Source organism: Cervus elaphus, chromosome 25 (genome assembly GCF_910594005.1).
Source record: "Cervus elaphus chromosome 25, mCerEla1.1, whole genome shotgun sequence".
In the NCBI taxonomy this organism is placed as follows: Eukaryota; Metazoa; Chordata; class Mammalia; order Artiodactyla; family Cervidae; genus Cervus; species Cervus elaphus.
The window spans coordinates 31857543-31875006 of NC_057839.1; the positions used below are offsets into that span (position 1 = coordinate 31857543).

The window sequence follows — 17464 nt, forward strand, 5'->3', positions numbered from 1 at the left end:
TGACTTTCCTGTGTGTTTCACTTTTTTAAAAAATGTACTTTTTAATTTGTAAAGTAAAAGTTTGTGGAATTTTGCATGTACTATGTATTTCAGAACTCTTTTACCCCATTTTTTTAATGGAAAAGTCAAGGCAAATTTTTAGAAACTGATTAATGCAGAACTTCAGTCTTATGACATTATGCATTTGCCCAATAGACAAGTTCTTTAAGTCCTTTACTTGGCAAAACTTTTGGCTAGTAAGTGTAATTTGATTTCGTATTAACTTTGTTATTTAATAAAATAATTGCTAAAAGATTTGAAAAGCATATATTATATACCAAGAAATTTAACATTCCATGCAAATGTACATGACAAATTTTAAAGATTTTTTTTTATCACACTATGAACACTACAGTTTTCAATATTTTAAGCCAAAAAAGTTGTTTGAGATGCCAAACACTCATCATCACTTGTGAATTTAACACATTTCATGATTGTGAGGCCAAAAATATTGAAGTAGATTCTTTCTCACAGAATGTATAGAAGATGGAAGCTATAACAATATATAATATTATTTGGGAGTATACTTAAAATATGTTAGCAAGAGACCACTGAAATATATTATGAATTTTATACATGTCAGGTGGACAATTTAATAGAATTTATTTAACTGGGGATTAATACAAAAATTCTTTCTGGATGATAAATGAGTAGAATGGAAAAATATGTCACCTCCTTACTTCGTAATTTTTAAGCATTTCAGTAGCTGTTTATTGACTATGTAATATTTATAGAATAACTATCTATGGGGAAACAGCTTACAGAGTATATAAAATGAGTTGAAACATCCCTTGCTTCATTTGCTTTTATTGTTAAGTTACCAGAGATTGTACACTGCAGTGGTCTTCTCTCTGTTTTAAGTGTGTTCCTTATTTAGATGAATTTTAAAACACAAATTACTGATTTGAAGCCTTCAAAATAAAGCATTTGTTCTTACCAGTATTAGGTACATTTCTCCATTTCTTTTTATGGTATATTTTTACCCTTCAAAAAACATAAATTCATGCGATGGATTTTGCATGCTGAGGAGATTAGCTACATGGTAATAAAAAGTAGAATACTTTTAACTGTAGCTCAAAATGCAGAGATAACTACATTTGTACTTATTGAAGCATGTAAGATACTACGAGTTTGGTAAGACAGACAAAAAAGAGAGAGAGCAAACAAAAGATTGATGAGAAATTATAAAAAAATATATGGGATTGTCACTAGCATTATGTTAGTTTTTAAATGAAGTATTCCCTAAACCTCTCCCAAAAACACAATGTTAGGGAAATATCATTTAAATTAATTCACAAGAGCTATGCAGACTTGATAGAATATTCCAATTAGTCTGACTTTTTTCACCTTCATTCTCTACACATAAAAAGACACATACACACACTTACATAGCCACTTAATGATTTTCTTGATTTTTGTTATACCCATATACTAGACAATAAAAAGGGATTATTAAAATTTTTATTAAAATAACTTTAAATCTTTAATTTTACAGGAAAAAAGTTCAGAAGAATATTAAACATATTTCATTAAATCAATATCTTAGTGCTAACTTCATGAAAATAAGTCCTGACTTAATAAAATAAAGGTATATTAAGCAGAAGATAGCCTTCACACAACCATCATTAAAATAAGGTTTAAAGGTCCATCATACAATATGTGTTTGTTTTTATTTTCTTCATCTATGTATTTTAGTAGTTGCACAATTTGTATATATTGTCTACATTTACAGTCATTTGAAATTTGTAAAAGAGGAATAATGATCTTAAATTGTTTAATTTTAATTAATTTCATTTTTTTTTTCTGTAGTACTAATCCATTCAACTCTCTTCTTAATAGGGTCATTTTCAATATTCATTCGTAATTTTATTTTCCCAGTGTGTAAGCTACTTCTTATTAAAGTAAATTATGCAAATGGGGATTATGCTTGCTCTTTCATTTCTCTAGGGCCCTGTCCAATAATTAGATGTTCTGTTACACTATGCAGTCCTCATGTAAGTTAAAAAGAGGTACCATTTTTTCCTAAGGAGTTTTAAAATGTGAAGATTTGGGTATATTCAATTAACAAAATGTAACCTATCATAAGCATTTTTGTTTCTGACCTATTTCCATTTGTGAGATTATATTGAGTTTAAATTCCAAGGAAAATGAGCGATCATAGAAGAAATGCTTCATCTCAGTTAGGTACTCATTAACACTGACCCAATTATGCAAATTCATTGTTAGATGAGTAACCTCTGTGGGAGAAAGAAAAATTTTTGCTGAGCAAAACTCTGTACCACTAGACATTGTGCTTCCATTTTCAAGGTTTGTACTTTCATGATTTACGCTGTAACTGTTTATTTGTTTCCTACCAAAAATTGTCAAAGAATTCATATTATTATATTACTTTCCCCATATTTTCTTCATAATTCATAATCTCTGCTATTTCTCAGGCTAGCAAGGCTAACAAAGAACAAGTTTTTCATGAAGAAATACTTTTTCTAAATTTTGGGGTATAAGGAATTAAAATCCTGTGTAAAAATATGTACAATAGGAAATGGCTGATATATTTTACAGTATCAAAGAAATGAAACAAATTTCTACAATCTAGTCAAGATAAGACTTCGATAGTGATAGTCATCTTAGTCAAGATAAAACATAGTTAGGAAACATGACAATTTTTTTACAACAGCAATGACTAAAATTTATTTCTTTTTCATTATATATAATGAGAAACATATATATATATATATATTTGTTAAATCTTCCATGGTGGCTCAGATGGTAAAGTGTTTGTCTGCAATGAGGGAGACCCGGGTTTGATCCCTGGGTAGGGAAGATGCTCTGGAGAAGGAATGGCAACCCACTCCAGTACTATTGCCTGGAAAATCCCATGGACAGAAAAGCCTGATAGACTACGGTCCATGGGGTCGCAAAGAGTCGGACATGACTGAGCGACTTCACTATATTTGTTAAAGAACTACATGGATATGATCAAAATAAGACATGCAGAGTCAGCTGTATATTTTTAGTGATAATGACTGATGACTAATACAGTCTATTCCATAACTATACTTCTGTGAGTATGTAGTTGTTCTGACTATATAAGTACTATTTAGTTCACTGTGAAGTCGTGTGGTAAGAGATAACCTTCTCTATAGCTGCAGTGATAGGATATCTGTACAACTTCAAAAAGAATGCTTAAATAGATGCACATACTTTTTTAAAGTTTCAATTCCACATGTAGGGAAATGGAATTAGCTTTAAATATCTCTACGATCCCCTAATATGTAGGGAGGAGGGAGAGGGAAGAAGCACCATGTAGCTATGACAAATATGTCCCTCAGGAAATCAGATTTTGCACCAGGTGGTAATTTGCATATGTAACTATGGAAAGAAAACCAGTTTATCCACTCTAGAGCAGGCCAGATCTCTTTCTGTCTCAAAGTTTCAGTGAAGAGACTTTTTTGAGAAGGTGAACCAAGAAGGTTATAAAGGAAAAAAAAAAAAAGTAGGAAAGTACCTGGGAAGTGAAGATTCATTTTCAATTTAAAACATTTTTGAGATGAGAAATTTTATTATTTCTAAATATGTGGAGTATAATCAATGTAGAAGTTAGCAATTCTGAAGAAAGCATAATCTAGTAATTATAGTAATTTGATATTCCTGAGACATCCAAGAGGATTTGCAGTTGACTATTATTACAGATGTATTTGCTTTTAAATTTTAATTTTTACATTAATTCATTTTTTTCAGTGCTTTACAAAAAATGTCCACTCATAGATTAAGAGCTCTGAACTAATTATTTAGGTTCCTGAAGAAGAAAAGAAGGTCAGATTAATATCAAAAGACACATCTTTTGATACTAGGAAAAAGTCAGTAAGAAAAGCTGTGGATATATGTCTGTTGGAAAGCATGAGGGATCAGAGGTGAGGGAACTGAAGCATAAGAATGTTTCCCCTTTGGAAAGGTAACATTTAAGCTGAAATTCAGCAGCATGGTCATGGTCTTTGGGAACCTAAGAAAAGAGGGAAAAAAATAGGATATTTTGGTGGTAAGAGGGAAAAACATAGGTGTTAAGAATAAAGAAGTGCACAACCATAGTTGAAGTCTTCAAATAGGGTTACTATCCTCTAAAAATATTAAACAGAATCTACAGTTTCCTACCTAGTAATTTTCATTGGCTTAGGTATAGAAAGTGGCCGTTTTGATTATTCAGAAATTGACATTTTGCAGAAAAAAGACAGTGGAAAAACACAGCCTTTAATAAATGGAGATGTGTAGAGAGGAGAGACTGAGAGGTTGTTAAGATGCTAGAAATGAGGGAAAGGTACAGGTGGAACAGCTAGATAGAGTGGGCACTGAAGAGAAGGAATTTTTTTTTTTTTTTTTGCTATGCCTAGACAAATAACTATCTGAAAGTGGTGAAGGAGACCTGAGAAAATGAGGGCATTGTCACCAAAATCTAAGGCTTATGGAGTATGAAAGAGCTGAATCAACTGTATTTGAGAAAGTTACCAAAGGAGCTGAGTTTTTAAGGAGATGATGAGGTGCAGTCATACATCTCAGGAAAAGTAGAGAAGGAGAGGAAGAATTCTATAATGAGGCTGAGGGTACAAGAGAATTCATGGACAGTGTAGGAGTTTGGAAGTAACAGTGGAAAGAAGAAAGCACCACCACCACCCCCCCAAAACACTCAAGAGCATGAGGATCTGGTAATAGGTATGGGAAACTGAGGAGTAGGTAACTGCATTTTGACTATGGATACAGACCAATAAAGACGAGAGGCCAATTGGTTGACTCTTCTGAAGATTATGGGCTGGCCATTCAGATAAGTTCCTGGTTAGAGTAGGAACTGATAAAATTACTCCAATGACTGTAGTCATTGTCAGTGTTCAAAAAGACCTCTGTGAAGCATACTCTTCTCACATATACCAGATGAAACCTTCTGCACTTTGCCTAAAGCATGGTAGGCTAATCTGGATAACTTTCAAGGTAAGAATTACCAAAGGTGCAAAAGGACTCTTAAAATTCTTATTTTACCATTGATTAGGACTAGCACATATTGAATTCTGGATATATGTTAGGTGGGAAATGAACTGAGTAGCTAATTATTTGTGTTCTTATATTCTGTGTCAACATGACATGGAGATACTCCCATCTTAAAAGACATGACACGTTATGCAAGTACAAATATATAAAGATAAACCAAAGAACCTGACCTTATTTTAATACCTTAAAAATAAGAATGTTCTGTGTCAAGAGAGCCTCTTCTGGCCCATTTGATTTTCTTAACGTTACAATAGTAAGAATTCTGAAAGCATATTTGAAACCTTCATTTGATAACTGAGATCATAGAAGCAACCTAACCTCTAAATGATTCCCATCTGTGAAACCAAAAAGAACAGATCAATATATTCCATGATAAGTCTTGAATTACTCTAGATGATTTTTTGGTTAAGTAAACCATAGTAAAGAAAACCAAATACTCAAGGATAGGTTAAGGCTCACTGATTTCATAGATGATTATTAGATTGAGAAGACCTTGAATTCAACTTATCAAGTATGAATGTGGAAGCACTGTGGAATTACTCTGCTAATTTATGGATATATTCACATAGCACAGTCTAGGATTTGACCTTTTTAACAGCAGGGTGGATTATGCATTGCTCCTGGGGAAAATATTTAAAAAATTGTACTTCTGGTGGACAATTATGCAAATATTAGGGCAGGATTTGGTATTCTGAATCAACTTATCTTAATCAAATATTCTTCCAGCTATTCTCTCTAGAGTTATTAGACTCCAACTGGACAGAATTCTAGAACTATAATATTATAAAAAAGAATTCAGTGAGTATTTGTAACCAGCTCATTCCTTACCATGAAGTCATATGAACGACATAATGTTCTGATCTGGGCAAATGTAAAGCACAGTAGCCTTCCACTGACTTATTTTGTAGTTTAGTTTGGTGAAAATAAAATTAAAGCACTACCTTTAAAACGTATTTTGATTAGTTTTTATTCTGTTGACTCATAAGTACCACTTAAAACATATTGCTAGTGGGTCAGAATGGTCTTTCTGTTAGCTACAACCCTGGAAATCAAATCAATTTCAAATTCAGATTACTTGGGTGGTAGCAAATTATGAATTTTTTAAAAAATGTCCTGTCTTAAAAGACAAAAACAGAAACTTTACACTCTCAAAGTCACAGAAGGTTATAGCTGTAATGTATACAGAAGTAGACGTATAATGTCGTATATATGAAACATATGTTACTAGCCAGTGTTATCTCAATAAAAAATAAATATTAAATAAATAACTATCTCAGCAACCGTTCACATGTGACGTTTATGCTTGCTGAGGTGTAGTAATTATAAGAGCTCAACAGACAATCCAATTGGGCCCAGCCAACTACACACAGTCCTGTATACATCAAAAGTAATACTGCGTACATTATGGTGGTTTTTTTAATCAGATAGATAAATCAGGATGGAGCTACATGGATTTGACTATTTGTAATTAGCCTCTGATATTAGCCGGTGTCAAAATAGCCAAATTTCTGTGTTTCTTCCCATGTTAGATTTTGAGATAGCTCCAAAAAGTGAGATCACTTTAGAACATACAATGTTAAAGGTCCAAAAGGGAGACAGTTTATGAAATTGACTCTGAGCACCATATAATAGAGCTAGTGTATAAATCTAGCACAGATAGTCTACTGACCTTGGTAGTAGTCTTAACTTTTAAAAAATTGATTATAAGAATTGATTTTATTTTGGTCAACAGATTTTCCACATGACCTATGATCTTGCCAGCGCTGTGGTGAGAATTTTTAACCTCATTGGCATGATGCTGCTCCTCTGCCACTGGGACGGCTGTCTTCAGTTCCTGGTACCACTGCTGCAGGACTTCCCACCAGATTGCTGGGTGTCTCTAAATGAGATGGTTGTAAGTAATTCATATTACTTTACACTGTGTTTCCTACATTTTGCCAAAAAAGTTCTAAATATTTATGTTAGAATGATCTAATTATCCTCCTTAACTGGTAAGAGAAAATTTTGCTTCTGTGGATATAAAATCAGATGTTATGTTCCTGTTTCTACAACTAAATTTTATTTACAGGAAATGTTCTGCGGGGGAGGGGGTGGTGGTGGTGGTGTATATGTTATAGCATCTATTTTTAGATCTTACTCGGTGTATATTGAGACATTTTATTTCAAAGTTACACATCCAAACACACACACACACAAATCACAGTACTATGTTCTTTTAAATATGCCTGTTACTTAGGATAACTTCTTCTCCCTTTCAACATGATTTTAACATTTACTGTGTTCAAGACATGCAATTTTAGGTGTGGTTAAACATGAAGACATGTTACGTGAATATGAATGCAAATGAGATATGTATGACATGCAGTGCTATTTCAGATAGTACTTCCATCTAGTGAAAAGATCATGGAAAAGATAGCCCTTTAAACTTTACCATAGAAAGATCTAAATATAAAATAAAAATCTGTGAAATAGAAATTTGATTTCCAAAGTTAAGTGTACTTAACTTTATTTTAATTTTAAGAGCATACATTTTGATATAAACACATAATTCTGCACTCACAAAGAACTGAGACAATGGTGAATATTTTTACCATATATATTCACAAAGATATGTTTTTTAAGTTCTCATATTTTCTTTTTAATAAAGTATTAGTTAACTGTGCATTAGAGTTGCCTTCTCTTATGTTTCACATTTTGTAAGAGGCAAATTTTATGAGACTTTCACAAAATTTTAACTTTGGCATAAATCAAATACCCTCCTCTTTCCCAGACTGTTCTGTTATTAACCATAGTTTATTATTTTGGAAATGACATTGACATCTTAATATACATTTTTATCTCCTAATAACTGAAGCTCAGGCTTTGTGTTTGAAGGCTAGAGGGGTTTATAGCCTGTGTTAAGAAGAATGTCTTTTCTTCTATCTTTTGTGGTTTATTCCTATGTGTTTTCCTCCATACTTTCTTCCCTCCCTTCCTTGCTCCATTCTTTATTCTTTTCACTCTTTTCTTTGAGACTTAGTTTTCACCTGGATCTGTCCTTCATTTCATTTATACTGGCTTAAAGGTTTCTGCCTCACAGAAGCCTTCCCTCACCACCCTAATACATGACTCAATTGGTTTATATTTTATCTTTAAAGAATTTAATAGCAGACACACACACACACACAGATGGGCCCGCACACACACACAAACACACATACATTTGTCACTTATTATTTTTCTGTTTTTCCCCACTGGAATGTAAATGCCAATGCCATTAGGTCAACACATTTGTCTGGATTTTGTTCTGTACTTTATATTTCCGGTGCCTTGAACAGACTAGACACAATAATTTATTGTAACCTAACTACTTATCATCAAAAATTTGAGGAATGTTCTAGATGGAACTTCTGATATCTAAAAAATAAATCAAGGAGTTTGATCAACTCACTTTTTAAATCTATGTATTCTCATTGATTATAGATGTCACTTTTCTTATCACTGAAGAAGCAAAACATAAAGACAATACAAAGATATTAGGGGTGAAGAAAAAAAAACAGAAGCTCATATAAACTCACTACTGACTGAGTGAATAGTTATAAAAAGCACTAAATAACACTGCTGCCAAAATATGATTCATCATTGGTGCCAACTATTATTTAAGTTTGCAAATAATTTTTATTTTAAATTCTCTCTAGGTATCTTCCAAAAATAGCAGTTGTCATTATTAAAAGAGTAAAGGGATTATTTTTAGGTATCCATAAATGGAATATAATTGTATAATTATAATGATAGGAAATATACTACTTAATATGTGTAGTGCTAAGCACATTTAATGAAGAAAAATTGTAACGTCTTACTCATTTTTCTTTAAATACCACTGGATGTACTCCTTTGGTTCTGTGTGTGTATTTAATCTATCAAAGTCAAACTTGTTACATTATAATGTTGAACAAAATATCTTTCCTGGGACATCCTTGGTGGCCCATTGGCTAAGACGCTGAGCTTTTAATGTCAGAGGTCTGGGTTCTATCGCTTGTCAGGGAACTAGATCCCACATGCTGCAACTAAACCCAATGCAGCCAAAGAAATAAATTATTAAAATTTGAAAAATCCTCTCCTTCATTTGCAATTTGCCTCTTCTAGTTTTTTTTTTTTTTTTTTTGGCTACAGTTTTGCTTATAAAATTGGCTCCTGTTTTCTTTCACATTTATTTAATATTTTTCCATGTTTAACTCTAATGTAGAGCATAGAAAATAATTGTCTTATGTTCAACTATAAAGATGAGAAATTTTTCTATATTATGAATATAAATGATATAAAGAGATAGCAACCATAAAGGATAATCCTTAGTCGATACGGAATCTCAACAGTGTCATTTGACCTTGAAGATATGAAAGATAATGCTATGAAAGTGCTACACTCAATATGCCAGTAAACTTGGAAAATTCAACAGTGGCCTCAGAACTGGAAAAGGTCAGTTTTCATTCCAGTTCCAAAGAAGGGCAAAGTCAAAGAATGTTCAAATAACTGCACAATTGCACTCATTTCACATGCTAGCAAAATAATGCGTGAAATTCTCCAAGTTAGGCTTCAACAGTATGTGAAACAAGAACTGCCAGATGTTCAAACTGGATTTAGAAAAGGCAGAGGAACCAGAGATCCATTGGATCATCAAAGAAACAAGAGAGTTCCAGAAAAATACGTATTTCTACTTCCTTGACTACTCCAAAGCCTTTGACTGTGTGGATCACAACAAACTGTGGAAAATCCTTACAGAGATGGGAATACCAGACCACTTGACCTGCCTCCTGAGAAATCTTTATGCAGGTCAAGAAGCAACAGTTAGAACTGGACATGGAACAACAGACTGGTTCCAAATTGGGAAAGGAGGACATCAAGGCTATATATTGTCACCCTGCTTATTTAACTTATATGCAGAGGACATTATGCAAAATGCTGCACTAGATGAAGCACAAGCTGGAATCAAAATTGCTGGAAGAAATACCAATAATCTCAGATATGCAGTTGATACCATGCTTATGGCAGAAAGAGAAGAACTAAAGAGCCTCTCAATGAAAGTGAAATAAGAGAGTGAAAAAGCTGGCTTAAAATTCAACATTTAAAAGGCTAAGATCATGACATCTGGTCCCATAAGTTCATGGCAAATAGATGGGGAAAAAATGGAAACGGTGAGAGACTTTATTTTTTTGGGCTCCAAAATTACTGCAGATGGTGACTGCAGCCATGAAATTAAAAGACACTCGCTCCTTGGAAGAAAAGCTATGAGAAACATAGCATATTAAAAAGCAGAGACATTACTTTGCTGACAAAGGTTCATATAGTCAAAGCTATGGTTTCTCTAGTAGTCGTGTATGGATGTGAGAGCTGAAGCATAAAGAAGACTGAGTGCTGAAGAATTGATGCTTTTGAACTGTGGTGTTGGAGAAGACTCTTGAGAGTCCGTTGGACTGCAAAGAGATCTAACCAGCCAAATCTAAATGAAATCAACTTTGAATATTCGTTGGAAGGACTGATACTGAAGCTGAAGCTCCAATACTTTGACCGCCTGATGCAAAGAGCCAACTCATTAGAAAAGCCCCCGATGCTGAGAAAGATTGAAGGCAGGAGGAGAAGGGGACAACAGAGGATGAGATGGCTTGATGGCATCACTGGCTTAATAGACATGAGTTTGAGCAAGCTCTGGGAGATGGTTAAGGACAGGGAAGCCTGTTATGCTGCAGTCCATGGGGTCACAAATGGTCGGACATGACTGAGAGGCTGAACAACAATGTTAAAGTTCTCGAAAAACTTTCATCCATCTCAACAAAACAAAGAAAAGTATATTTACATACAAAGAAAGTTATAAAGAAGTGAAAAGCCATTATAAGAAAAAAGCGCCCTATGTCTACATTATCATGCTTATAGTATACATGCTTATAGTATACAAGCCCTAGCACTTTGATAAATGCTATCTTATTTATTTCTTGCAGCATAAGAATGAAGTAAACATTGTTCTCCATTTTGCAGTTCAGAAAACGGAAATCTTTAGTGGTTAAACCAATTAGTCATTCTCACACCTTTAGTAGATTATACAATCAAGGTTAGGCTGCATATCTATTTGACTCTGTAATTTCTGTTCTAAACCACGTTTTAATACCTTATGTTATATAGATTATAGAAAACAGGAAAGAGAAATTCCAAGAAAAAGAGACCTATAGTCACAGCATGCCAGTTAAAGTGAAAAGTCGTTTATAAATCAGAGTATTTGAACTCTGACACTAAAAAGTGGCAAGACTGATAAGAGACATAGCTGTAGAAAAACAGAAGTCAAATTGCGAAGGCCAAAATTGAGAAACCAGATTAGGAGGATGCAGGACATGACTGATCCTAGTCATTTTGGGGTCTGGGGTTAACAGCTGTGCTTTAACATTTGACATTGGTACTAAACAATTTAAGATAATGATTATGTAGAATGTTGAGTGAATTCCTTATATCTTCTTTCTTTTTCATGTCATGTTCTTAAACGAATTATATTTTAAATACTATTTTGAATCCTCCTTAGCCACTTTTGCATTTATATCTATGTTCTTATTTACATATGTATAATGCATATGTATTAAGTCTTGCTTAAACACATAAACATGTATTAATATATCTGTACCCTTCTCTACATATATATTTAAATCTTCCTTAATGATGTTTGCAGGCTTCCCAAGTGGCTCAATGGTAAGAATCTGCCTGCCAAACAGGAGATGTGGGTTGGATCCCTGGGTCTGGAATATCTCCTGGAGAAGGAAATGGAAAAGGAAACCCACTTCAGTGTTTTTGCATGGGAAATCCCATGGACAGAAGAGCCTGGAAGTTACAGTCCATGGGGTCACAAAAGAGTCGGATAAGACTTAGTGAATCAACAACAACAAATGATGTTTGCATTTTAATTTATATCCTTATTTATACATCTCTAGCTACTTATCCATATGTGCTGTGATGAGAAATTCAGAGGCACTGCCGTAACTATACTACATCCCTAACTGGTAATTTGTTCAGTAAATTTATTGTTACATTAATTTCTTTTAGCCAGTTCCTTTCCAGTCCTTATAAATTCCACTAAAATTATTCCTTAAATGCTATTTTTTAAAAAGCCAACTGCTAAGCATCCTGGGCTACTTGAACTGATGAGGTAAGAGATACTGACTTACAAAAACCAACCTGAACAGGGATTAATCTTGCTGCTCATTTGTAATATTTGCTTTTGTTTCATTCAAGAAATTATTTTTGCTTGAATCAAACAAAAATGTTTGATTTTTGTCTGGATGAAGATCTTAGATCTGCCAGGTACTTAATGTTTGATAAGATTAATTTTGAAAATCTTGTCATTCCCATGGTACTTTGTGACTATGTTTTAGGTATCAGTTATGCTAATATTGTAACAGTTGATTTTTAAAGGGATCAGAGGCAATTAAAATATGAAATATTATAAAATATTTATTTGAGAACCTAATGAATAAAATAAAAAGTACATATGATACATTTGAACTTGCATATTAATCATGACATAATTTAGGGAATGATTTTACAGAATAAACAAGAATTTGCAGCTAAGAAATACATTCTTAGAGCAATGTTTCTCTAAAGTCTGAAGGTTTAATCTCAGAGAGTATACAGGTTTTCTCCTAGCAATCTTGTAAATAAATATATGGATACATGTTGGCGACAGTTTGAAATGTTTCAGTGTTAACATATTATGAGTTTAGTATTGCCTGCCCTAAATCAACCTCTAGATTTACTTTTGTAGTTGAAGTGAATTGTGTCATGAGTTGCTATATATAATAATTATAGCATATAGATTTAATAAATAAATGATCCATTTATAGTGGGTGAAGGCTAAATGACATAAAATTAGACATTATACAAATTCATCACCATAGACAAAATGGAGAACTAGGTTTGAAAACTAAGTCACTAATCACAAGACACATAATTTATGTATTAAACTACATACTCTAGAAAAGCTAGTGTTATAATTGGTTTTTAGTTGCTAAGTCCTATCTGGGTAGCCTTTCCCTTCTTCAGGGGATCTTCCCAACTCAGGGATCAAACACAGGTCTCCTGCATTACAGGCAGATTCTTTACCAGCTGAACCACAAGGGAAGCCCAAGAATACTGGAGTGGGTAGCCTGTCCCTTCTCCAGTGGATCTTCCCAACCCAGGAATAGAACCAGGGTTTCCTGCTTTTCAGGCGGATTCTTTACCAACTGAGCTATCAGGGACCCCTTTAAACTGCATACTCTAAAAAACCAGTGCTATAATTGTTGCTGTTTAATTACTAAGTCCTGTCTGACTCTTTGGGACCTGATAGACTATAGGCCACCAGGCTCCTCTCTCCATGGAATTTCCCTGGCAAGAATACTGGAGTGGGTCCCCATTTTCTTCTCCAGCGAAACTTCCCCACCCAGGGATCGAACTCACATCTCCTGCATCACAGATGCATTCTCTTCCACTGAATACCAGGGAAGCCCAGTGATGTGTAATAATCAACACTATATTTACCATGTATACAACTATTTGGTTTCAGAAAAATAAAAATCATCCATCACAATAAATTTAAATTGAAATGTACTTATTAACTTTTTTAAAACATTTTTACAAGAACTTTAAGGACAAGAAACTTATATCTAGTTTTTATACTTGTATTTGAGTAATAATCATAATCAAAATGATTTATGCCAACTCAAAAATCATTCCTTATAATACTTTGTTTTGTTATTTGAGGGAGTCTGTATTATTTCATTTTGAGAGATGCTGTTCTAAAGGACAAGCAATATGCCTTCTGAATATCTGTGTACCCCACATGTCTTATACCCATCCTGTGCCTATTGCTAAATAAATGTTAATTGTTTATAACCAAACAGGAAATTAACAACAGCATTTGAAAAGTGTGTGTAAAGGAGTCTATTGTGCATTTTGAAAGTTATTCCTTGGAGTTTGTATTATATAATAATTTGTACATCAAATTATTTCTTAAAAGATAAGTACTCACTTGACCAACTTGTGGGCAATATAATGTACTCAAAAGTCATACAATCCAAATCAATGACCTTTTAATGCCTTTCATATCTATATAAATAACAATGCCTTCAGAGAAAAATTAGGATGCATGAACAATATTAAGATTATAAGAGGCAAAAAAGAGATATAAAGTGTCTGAAATAGTCTAATTAATAAAATTTATGTGGAGAAAAATATGAGATTTGATTGAAAAATTGTAATTACTGAAAAATTTTATTTTCATTTGAAATAATATACGAGGGACACAGTACAAGAACCAAGAAGCCACACACTGTGCATATTTGCCCGCTACCTTCCAGTTGGGTGGAACCCTGTGGGAGGGATGGTCCCTAGACATTGAGTGACAGTGTCATTGTTCTTCAGTTGTTCCAACTCTTTGCAACCCCATGGACTACAACACACCAGGCTTCCCTGTCCTTCACTGTCTCCTGGAGTTTGCTCAAACTCGTGTCCATTGAGTCGATGATGACATTCAACCATCTCGTTCCCTATCGTCCCCTTCCCCTCCTACCTTCAATCTTTCCAGTATCAGGGTCTTTTCCAGTGAGTTAGCTCTTCATTTCAGGTTGCCAAAGTATTGAAGCTTCAGCTTCATCATCAGCATCAGTCCTTCCAATGAATATTCAAGATTGATTTCCTTTGAGCCAGGAACCTTCAACAAAGGGTGTGGATTGAGGCTTTTCAGTCACTTCTAGCGCAAAAATTGTAGTAGTCAAAATAAATATGTGCTTAGGGGCTACAGTGGAAACAGCTGTTTTTTAATTTTAAGAGAATAATTTGAAAAAATAAGGAATACATATTATTCATATGCAAGCCCCCATATATAAGTTAATATTGAAACAGCATGAGTATATTATTATCTCTTGATATTCTAGCAAATGTATAAAGATAAAATTAAAATAGATTCACATTTTGTTTTGCAAAGGTCATAAAAGTAATTAGACAGTGATTGATTGAAATAATATAACTAAGAAATGAAACTAAACATCTCAATTAAAAATATATTTATCCTCTCGAGGTCTAGCAATGTATTTTAGATTTGAATTCTATAAATTAGAAATTATATTATTAGGTTACTGATATGTTGCCTTACAACAAGGTATGCCTTACAACAACAAGATATGTTGCCTTAACAGAGTTTTTTAAAGTCCTATCAAAAGTTACCTAATTTGCTGACAAGTCACTATGTAGCTTTACTGAAAAAAAAAAATTCATAGCTCTAATGAGTTATAATAACAAAGTAGGTCAGCAGACTGCTGAGTGCTCTGATTCTCTTTTGCCATCCTCATTCTGCCTATTAGGAAAGCCAGCCTGGTGACTCTTCCCTATTTTATGGAAAGACAAGCTCGTCACAGAAGTGAAATAATTTACATGCTGTCTTCTTCCTTGTCAGATGTGTATTCTTTTATTGGAACCAACATATGGAAATAACTTATAATGTGATGTTTTGTTTTCAAGTGCAATGTACATTTTAGAAAATTTTTAACATGAATTATAGTCCCCTAGTAGAAAAGCATAAAGGATATTACTTAAATTATATATTAGCTATGACTATAGTAAGATGTGATAGTTGCTCAGTTATGTCCAACACTTTGCAACCCCATGGACTGTAGTCCACCAGGCTCCTCTGTCCATGGAATTCTCCAGGCAAGAATACCAGAATGAGTAGCCATTCCCTTCTTCTGGGGATATTCCTGATCCAGGGATTGACCCTGGGTTTCCTGCATTGCAGGCAAATTCTTTACCTTCTGAGCCACCAGGGAAGTCAAGATGCTTCAGTGATAACAAGTCCAATCTGTAAGTTCCAAAATTTTTTTCTTAGATAGACTAGATTTTAAATTTCGAATGACCAATGGCTAGGTGAAGCACCATTCATGAAATTAACTTATCTAACAAGTGATACCTATTAAAATTGGAAAATATCTTACTGTTCAATATTTTCTCCAAGAAGATTAATTTAGTAGCCTTTGTTCTCTATCTCTATTTATTATATTTGTATGAATACTGTGGAGACTTTCACAGATGAAATGTAATAGTACACGTAACACATCATCTCATTTTTCTGAATAAAAGGAAAACACATTCATTCCTGTTTTGCAGATGAATAGTCTAACCGAGAGAATTGTTATTAGGTTTATATGAAGCCAGAAGCGGACAGTACGAGAGCTGAGGTACGGGCACTGATGTATGACAGTGTGGGAGCTGATCAGATTTTTCCCTTGAATTAATACTGAACTTGCCATAACATCTTATTTATCTCACTTCATGGGCCCAAAAGAGTTCCATCCATTATTAATTGTCAATTCAGGTTTGAAGAAAACAACTATAAATCGATTGCACCAGTGGGAGACCTCGGAATATATATGAAAATATTTGAGAAACTCATTGCATTTTGTTTGTGTCTGTTGGTTTTTAAGGTGTATTGTTTTACTACTTTCATAAAGCTAAAAGAATCTGGCAAAGAAAGACATTTTTTTCCCCCTTTATTTATTTATTTATTTTTTCAGTGGGTTTTGTCATACATTGATATGAATCAGCCATAGATTTACACGTATTCCCCATCCCGATCCCCCCTCCCACCTCCCTCTCCACCCGATTCCTCTGGGTCTTCCCAGTGCACCAGGCCCGAACACCAGGTGGGAAGAAAGACATTTTAACTCCCCATTTATTCTGAATTCCTCATTTACCAAAGTTTTACATGACATGAAGAAAGCCATGTGATAAGTGAAGGATATAAAAAAACAACAGTGGGAACATTTTCTGAGTGTTAGAATGAACAATTTCATAGTCCCACTATATACTCCATTATTTCTGAGAAGTATTGTCTTATTTTTAAAGATGCAGTATATTCTGGAAATGAGTAGTCCCTATGAAAAATTGAATTTGGCTTGCGAATCTTTAGTTTATTTCAGTTATATATATTCTTACAGTATGCCAAAAATCATAGGCATTTTATCAAATAAGATATTAAGAATTTGTGCTAGAATCATTGGCTGGTCTTCTTTATGTTTTGAGACTATAGAGATGGGTGCAGTGTAATCAGCACTTAAATACTTTTCTAGGATTACCAGCCAGGAGCCTCAGAATCATTGCTCCAACAAAGTGAGAGTTAATTAACACCTGGCTCAACTGTACAACCTGCTGACTCATACTCCATGCATAGAGTTGTAAGCACATTCATCTCTGGATTGCAACCATTTATCCTAACTGAATAGGTTTGATAATGATGAAAAATCACATAGGAAAATTTGAGAATTCACTACCACATCTTTGTAATTTATAAAAAGATATATAACAACAACAACAACAAAAATATATATATATATAACAACAAACCATC

The 17464-nt window shown here is 33.7% G+C and overlaps 1 protein-coding gene across 1 annotated transcript in view; it reads left to right on the top strand.

Moving 5' to 3' along the window:
* The window catches only part of HCN1 (hyperpolarization activated cyclic nucleotide gated potassium channel 1), a 436789-nt gene that overhangs the window by 222873 nt on the left and 196452 nt on the right, over nucleotides 1-17464 (top strand). The window contains exon 3 of the mRNA XM_043887787.1: nucleotides 6806-6967. Coding sequence (XP_043743722.1) covers nucleotides 6806-6967 — 162 coding nt within the window. The remainder of the gene's footprint in view (nucleotides 1-6805; nucleotides 6968-17464) is intronic.